This window comes from Acinonyx jubatus, chromosome E2 (genome assembly GCF_027475565.1).
Source record: "Acinonyx jubatus isolate Ajub_Pintada_27869175 chromosome E2, VMU_Ajub_asm_v1.0, whole genome shotgun sequence".
Lineage (NCBI taxonomy): Eukaryota > Metazoa > Chordata > Mammalia > Carnivora > Felidae > Acinonyx > Acinonyx jubatus.
This window is the reverse complement of record NC_069396.1, coordinates 52,322,370-52,329,590: the sequence shown is the minus strand read 5'-3', so window position 1 is coordinate 52,329,590 and position 7,221 is coordinate 52,322,370. Positions and strand designations below refer to the sequence as shown.

Sequence of the window (7,221 nt, the reverse complement as noted above, 5' to 3'; positions counted from 1 at the left end):
TTTCTCTCTGTCTGTTTGGGGTTGTGACACTGGGGTCTCTTAGAGGCAGAGCTGGAGTCGTGGACTCCAGCGTCCCGAGGAGTGAAGAGAGCAGGGGCCTCGAACCTGTTGGTCTAGAAAAGGAGGCAGCTGCAGCCTGACTTTCTGGGTCTGAGGGAGGAGGGGTCTGGGGCCAAACTTCCAGGCTTCTGCCCTTCCTGGCAACGCCCCCCCAGGGCCGGGCTTCCAGGATCCAACCCCTATTTATGGGCTGACTCCACGGCCTCAACCCTGACTCTGGAGGTGGAAAGAGGCACCTAGCGAGTGACAGGGAGAGAGGGACAGAAGCAGAATGGCCACGGGAACGCGCTATGCCGGGAAGGTGGTGGTCGTGACAGGGGGCGGGCGCGGCATCGGAGCCGGGATCGTGAGAGCCTTCGGTGAGTAGGGGGTCTGACTGCGGGAACACTGGAATCTGGGAGAGGAGAGACCCTGGGAACGAGTGGGGGTGGGGACCTTCAGTACTGGAGTGGAGATTTGGATCCTATAAAAACTCATTTTGCAATGCTAATGAAGGAGTAGGCAGTGTTAGCCTGGGGCCTGAGCTTTTGGAAGGTCTCCAAAACTGGTTAGTCCCCTTCTCTGGGTCTCAATGACTGTAACTACGAAGTCGGTGGGTGGGGAAGGTCGCTTGCAGGTTTGGGGTTTATTCTGGAACCCAGGGTTGGGGGCTCAGGAACCCCAGCAGGCACCTGGAGTGGCCAGGGAGAATATGGGTCAAGTCTTCTGCCCTTTGCTCTAGAGGATCGTCATGAGACTTTGGGGTCACGAGGGGGAACCGTTGGGAAGATAGGATAGGCCCCCCACTCCAAGTGGCCACCAGGGGGCAGCAGAGTCCTTTGCCAGGTCCGTGCTGGAGTAACCTGTTCTCCTATTCTCAGTGCAAAGCGGGGCTCAAGTGGTCATCTGTGACAAAGATGGTGAGTGAGCTTCCCTCAGTCCTCACCTCCTCCCTCAGACCCAGGAGTCTAGGCCCCCAGCCCCTCCTCCCTAAGACCCAGGAGTCCAGACCCCCAGCTCCTCCTCCCGCAGACCCAGGAGTCCTGACCCCCAGCCCCCTCCTCCCTCAGACCCTGAAGTCCTGACCCCCAGCCCCTCCTCCCTCAGACCCAGGAGTCCAGGCCCCCAGCCCCTCCTCCCTCAGACCGAGGAGTCCTGTCCCCCGGCCCCTCCTCCCTCAGACCCAGGAGTCCTGACCCCCAGCCCCTCCTCCCTCAGACCCAGAAGTCCAGCCCCCAGCCCCTCCTCCCTCAGACCCAGGAGTCCTCACCCTCCAGCCCCTCCTCCCGCAGACCCAGGAGTCCAGCCCCCAGCCTCCTCCTCCCTCAGACCCAGGAGTCCAGCCCCAGCCCCTCCTCCCTCAGACTCAGGAGTCCTGCTCCCAGCCCCCTCCTCCCTCAGACCCAGGAGTCCTGACCCCCGGCCCCTCCTCCCTCAGACCCTGAAGTCCTGACCCCCGGCCCCTCCTCCCTCAGACCCAGGAGTCCTGCCCCCAGACCCTCCTCCCTCAGACCCAGGAGTCCAGGCCCCCAGCCCCTCCTCCCTCAGACCCTGAAGTCCTGACCCCCAGCCCCTCCTCCCTCAGACCCAGGAGTCCAGGCCCCCAGCCCCTCCTCCCTCAGACCCAGGAGTCCTGTCCCCCGGCCCCTCCTCCCTCAGACCCAGGAGTCCTGACCCCCAGCCCCTCCTCCCTCAGACCCAGAAGTCCAGCCCCCAGCCCCTCCTCCCTCAGACCCAGGAGTCCTCACCCCCAGCCCCTCCTCCCGCAGACCCAGGAGTCCAGCCCCAGCCTCCTCCTCCCTCAGACCCTGAAGTCCTGACCCCCGGCCCCTCCTCCCTCAGACCCAGGAGTCCAGGCCCCCAGCCCCTCCTCCCTCAGACCCAGGAGTCCTGTCCCCCGGCCCCTCCTCCCTCAGACCCAGGAGTCCTGACCCCAGCCCCTCCTCCCTCAGACCCAGAAGTCCAGCCCCCAGCCCCTCCTCCCTCAGACCCAGGAGTCCTCACCCCCCAGCCCCTCCTCCCTCAGACCCAGGAGTCCTCACCCCCGGCCCCTCCTCCCTCAGACCCTGAAGTCCTCACCCCCGGCCCCTCCTCCCTCAGACCCAGGAGTCCTGCCCCCAGACCCTCCTCCCTCAGACCCAGGAGTCCAGGCCCCCAGCCCCTCCTCCCTCAGACCCTGAAGTCCTGACCCCCAGCCCCTCCTCCCTCAGACCCAAGAGTCCAGGCCCCCAGCCCCTCCTCCCTCCGACCCAGGAGTCTTGACCCCCAGCCCCTCCTCCCTCAGACCCAGGAGTCCTGTTCCCCGGCCCCTCCTCCCTCAGACCCTGAAGTCCTGACCCCTGGCCCCTCCTCCCTCAGACCCAGGAGTCCTGACCCCCGGCCCCTCCTCCCTCAGACTGAAGTCCTGACCCCCGGCCCCTCCTCCCTCAGACCCAGGAGTCCTGCCCCCAGACCCTCCTCCCTCAGACCCAGGAGTCCAGGCCCCAGCCCCTCCTCCCTCAGACCCAGGAGTCCTGACCCCCAGCCCCTCCTCCCTCAGACCCAGAGTCCAGGCCCCAGCCCCTCCTCCCTCAGACCCAGGAGTCTTGACCCCCAGCCCCTCCTCCCTCAGACCCAGGAGTCCAGGCCCCCAGCCCCTCCTCCCTCAGACCCAGGAGTCTTGACCCCCAGCCCCTCCTCCCTCAGACCCAGGAGTCCAGCCCCAGCCCCTCCTCCCTCAGACCCAGAGTCCAGGCCCCAGCCCCTCCACCCTCAGACCCAGGAGTCCAGGCCCCCAGCCCCTCCTCCCTCAGACCCAGGAGTCCTGACCCCCGGCCCCTCCTCCCTCAGACCCAGGAGTCCTCACCCCCCAGCCCCTCCTCCCTCAGACCCAGGAGTCCTGCCCCAGCCCCCTCCTCCCTCAGACCCAGGAGTCCTGCCCCCAACCCCTCCTCCCTCAGACCCAGGAGTCCAGGCCCCCAGCCCCTCCTCCCTCAGACCCTGAAGTCCTGACCCCCGGCCCCTCCTCCCTCAGACCCAGGAGTCCAGGCCCCCAGCCCCTCCTCCCTCAGACCCAGGAGTCCTGACCCCCAGCCCCTCCTCCCTCAGACCCAGAAGTCCAGCCCCCAGCCCCTCCTCCCTCAGACCCAGGAGTCCTCACCCCCAGCCCCTCCTCCCTCAGACCCAGGAGTCCTCACCCCCGGCCCCTCCTCCCTCAGACCCTGAAGTCCTCACCCCCGGCCCCTCCTCCCTCAGACCCAGGAGTCCTGCCCCCAGACCCTCCTCCCTCAGACCCAGGAGTCCAGGCCCCCAGCCCCTCCTCCCTCAGACCCTGAAGTCCTGACCCCAGCCCCTCCTCCCTCAGACCCAAGAGTCCAGGCCCCCAGCCCCTCCTCCCTCAGACCCAGGAGTCCTGACCCCCAGCCCCTCCTCCCTCAGACCCAGGAGTCCTGACCCCCAGCCCCTCCTCCCTCAGACCCTGAAGTCCTGACCCCAGCCCCTCCTCCCTCAGACCCAGGAGTCCTGACCCCCAGCCCCTCCTCCCTCAGACCGAGAGTCCTGACCCCCGGCCCCTCCTCCCTCAGACCCAGGAGTCCTGCCCCCAGCCCCTCCTCCCTCAGACCCAGGAGTCCAGCCCCCAGCCCCTCCTCCCTCAGACCCAGGAGTCCTGACCCCCAGCCCCTCCTCCCTCAGACCCAGAGTCCAGCCCCCAGCCCCTCCTCCCTCAGACCCAGGAGTCCTGACCCCCAGCCCCTCCTCCCTCAGACCCAGGAGTCCAGGCCCCCAGCCCCTCCTCCCTCAGACCCAGGCGTCCAGACCCCCAGCCCCTCCTCCCTCAGACCCAGGAGTCCTGACCCCAGCCCCTCCTCCCTCAGACCCAGAGTCCAGGCCCCAGCCCCTCCTCCCTCAGACCCAGGAGTCCAGCCCCCAGCCCCTCCTCCCTCAGACCCAGGAGTCCTGACCCCCGGCCCCTCCTCCCTCAGACCCAGGAGTCCTCACCCCCCAGCCCCTCCTCCCTCAGACCCAGGAGTCCTGCCCCAGCCCCCTCCTCCCTCAGACCCTGAAGTCCTGCCCCCAGCCCCTCCTCCCTCAGACCCAGGAGTCCAGGCCCCCAGCCCCTCCTCCCTCAGACCCAGGAGTCCTGTCCCCCGGCCCCTCCTCCCTCAGACCCAGGAGTCCTGACCCCCAGCCCCTCCTCCCTCAGACCCAGAAGTCCAGCCCCCAGCCCCTCCTCCCTCAGACCCAGGAGTCCTCACCCCCCAGCCCCTCCTCCCGCAGACCCAGGAGTCCAGCCCCCAGCCTCCTCCTCCCTCAGACCCAGGAGTCCAGCCCCAGCCCCTCCTCCCTCAGACTCAGGAGTCCTGCTCCCAGCCCCCTCCTCCCTCAGACCCAGGAGTCCTGACCCCCGGCCCCTCCTCCCTCAGACCCAGGAGTCCTGACCCCCGGCCCCTCCTCCCTCAGACCCAGGAGTCCTGCCCCCAGACCCTCCTCCCTCAGACCCAGGAGTCCAGGCCCCCAGCCCCTCCTCCCTCAGACCCAGGAGTCCTGACCCCCAGCCCCTCCTCCCGCAGACCCAGGAGTCCTGTCCCCAGCCCCCTCCTCCCTCAGACCCTGAAGTCCTGACCCCCAGCCCCTCCTCCCTCAGACCCAGGAGTCCAGGCCCCCAGCCCCTCCTCCCTCAGACCCAGGAGTCCAGCCCCCAGCCTCCTCCTCCCTCAGACCCAGGAGTCCTGACCCCCAGCCCCTCCTCCCTCAGACCCAGAAGTCCAGCCCCCAGCCCCTCCTCCCTCAGACCCAGGAGTCCTCACCCCCCAGCCCCTCCTCCCGCAGACCCAGGAGTCCTGCCCCCAGCCTCCTCCTCCCTCAGACCCTGAAGTCCTGACCCCCGGCCCCTCCTCCCTCAGACCCAGGAGTCCAGGCCCCCAGCCCCTCCTCCCTCAGACCCAGGAGTCCTGTCCCCCGGCCCCTCCTCCCTCAGACCCAGGAGTCAGGACCCCAGCCTTTCTCTCCCTGCAGAGTCTGGGGGCCGGGCCCTGGAGCAAGAGCTTGCTGGAACTCTCTTTCTTCGATGTGATGTGACTCAGGAGGAAGATATGAGGGTGAGCTGTTCTTGTCCCTGCCTGGTCACAAAGGTTTGGCTCAGCCTCCTATCAAGGCTTTCCCTGATTCTGCTGGCCATGTTCTGGGTCTCCTGGGAAGGTTCTCCTTTGTATCTTCCTTCTTCAAGGCTCCCGTCACACCAGTCAGAACAAAACATCCTGATCAGAACAAAAACATCCCTCCCGGTGGATCTCCAGCTGTGAGAGTTTTTCCCTTCTGCCTCTGCGGTTTTTAAGTCGACTTACTTATTTTGAGAGAGGGCGAGAGCACGGGCACGGGAGGGGCAGAGAGAGAAGGAGGGAGGATCCCAAGCAGGCTCTGCACTGACGTGGGGCTCGAACCCGAGAACGGAGAGATCGTGACCTGAGCCATGAGAGTCAGACGCGTAACCGCCTGAGCCGCCCAGGAGCCCCTCTATCCCTTCCCTTTAGTCAGTGTCTCTCGGATGTCCCCACCGCCAACCCCCACCCCCGTCCCAACACCCCTCCCCCGGGTCTCTGGAGTCATGGACGACAGTGTGAATAGACCCAGCCCTCTGCTCCCTGGCATCCCTGGCTTCCTGTCTCCTCTTCTCCTGTCATCTTTAGTGACGTGGGGGAGTCCCCCACTTCCTGTCCCCTCGGCTGTGACTCCAGCTTCCCCCTCCCCACCTTGCCTTTGGGAGTCCGGGCTTGTCAAGCCTGGGTGCCAGTGCTGCTCCCTCACAAGACGTCTTTGTCCTCAGGTCCTCATTTCTGAGACCATCCGCCGATTTGGCCGCCTGGATTGTGTGGTCAACAACGCTGGCTACCGTGAGTTGTGAGGCCCAAGGCCATTCTCCGCTGGTGTCAGCCCGCTCCCTGGCTTCCCGTCCCTTCCTCCCGTGCCTCAGTTTCCCCTTTGTCTTCCCCATCCCCTCTCCGTCCACTTGGATGGGGTGGTGTCGCTCTGGAATCCTCGATGCCTGGAGTTGTCATCCCGGCTCCGTTCTCTCCCTGCCGTGTGCCCCCAGCCCTGTGCCCTCACCTCTTCAAGCCTCAGTTCCTAGATTTCTAGAATGGGAATGCCGATAATGATCATCACCATCGTAGCGCTGTTGGGAGTCAGGTAAACCACCCAGCCTCGTAATTACCAGAACCATCTGGGGCAAACAGCTTCCGTCTTGTAGCCTGACGTCATCGTCAGCCCTTCCCTCCGCTGATGACTGTAAAGACACACTCATGCGTGTCGTTTTTAGGTCTCAGTGTGGTGGCTTTTAAGGTAAAATGCCATGGGCTTAATAACTACCTTTCATAAGGATCCCTCATGTTGGCAAACCAAGGCTCAGAGAGGTAAACTGATGACACTGAGGGCACACAGCAAGGCCATGATAAGAGAGACGCCTCCCCCCCTGGCCCCTTCCTCCCCCTCCCTCCCCCCATGCCTTGCCTGGCTGAACAACTTTAAGCAAGTGGTTTACCCTCTCTGGGCCACATTTTCCGCCCTATATTATAAGGATCAAGATGTCAGATAACCAGTTCATCCTCTCTCTCTGTGCCCTTTGTGCAGTCAAGAGATACTTACCGAGTGCCTCCTATGTCCCAGGTTCTTTCCTAGGGACTGGGGAGTTAGCAGTGAACAAAAGAGACAAAACATTCTAGCCCTCGTGGGGTTTACCTTCTAAAGTAAGAAAACCGACCAGAAAAGACACGGTGAATCCTCCTTGTTTGTGGACTTCGTGTCTGTGAACTCACCAAGCCACAAGAAGAGCTTCTGTGCCACCCCAGGAACCTTCTAGGTGTTCGTGGAAATGGCAAAAACTCAAATTGCCTGTAGTGCGTGTACCCAGTTGAAGCCAAACAAGGAAGACCTGTGCCCTCTGGTTTCCCATCTCAAACAGAGAGATGCCCAGGGGACAGACACGGGTGCAGCGCACAGAGCTGGCTGGCTTAGAACCCCAGTTTTGGCCCCTGTGTGCCAGGCAGCCTCAGGTCAATCACTTAGCGCTTTTTTTTTTTCTCCCTAATATTTATTTACTTTTGAGAGAGAGAGAGAGACAGAGTGTGAGCAGGGGGGCAGGCGAGGGACAGAGGGAGGGAGACACGGAATCCGAAGCAGGCTCCAGGCTCCAAGCTGTCAGCACAG

At 64.2% G+C, this 7,221-nt stretch overlaps 1 protein-coding gene across 2 annotated transcripts in view; it reads left to right on the top strand.

The window, feature by feature from the left end:
- Positions 1-6: 6 nt before the first annotated feature.
- HSD17B14 (hydroxysteroid 17-beta dehydrogenase 14) overlaps positions 7-7,221 on the top strand; it is a 19,297-nt gene continuing 12,082 nt past the window's right edge. The window contains exons 1-4 of one of the 2 annotated variants that reach the window (XM_015087146.3): positions 17-419; positions 921-959; positions 5,035-5,117; positions 5,843-5,909. In XM_015087146.3, coding sequence (XP_014942632.2) covers positions 332-419; positions 921-959; positions 5,035-5,117; positions 5,843-5,909 — 277 coding nt within the window. In that variant the 5' untranslated portion in view covers positions 17-331. Of the gene's footprint in view, positions 420-920; positions 960-5,034; positions 5,118-5,842; positions 5,910-7,221 lie in introns of both variants that reach the window. The other variant, XM_027038022.2, reaches the window with a different exon arrangement.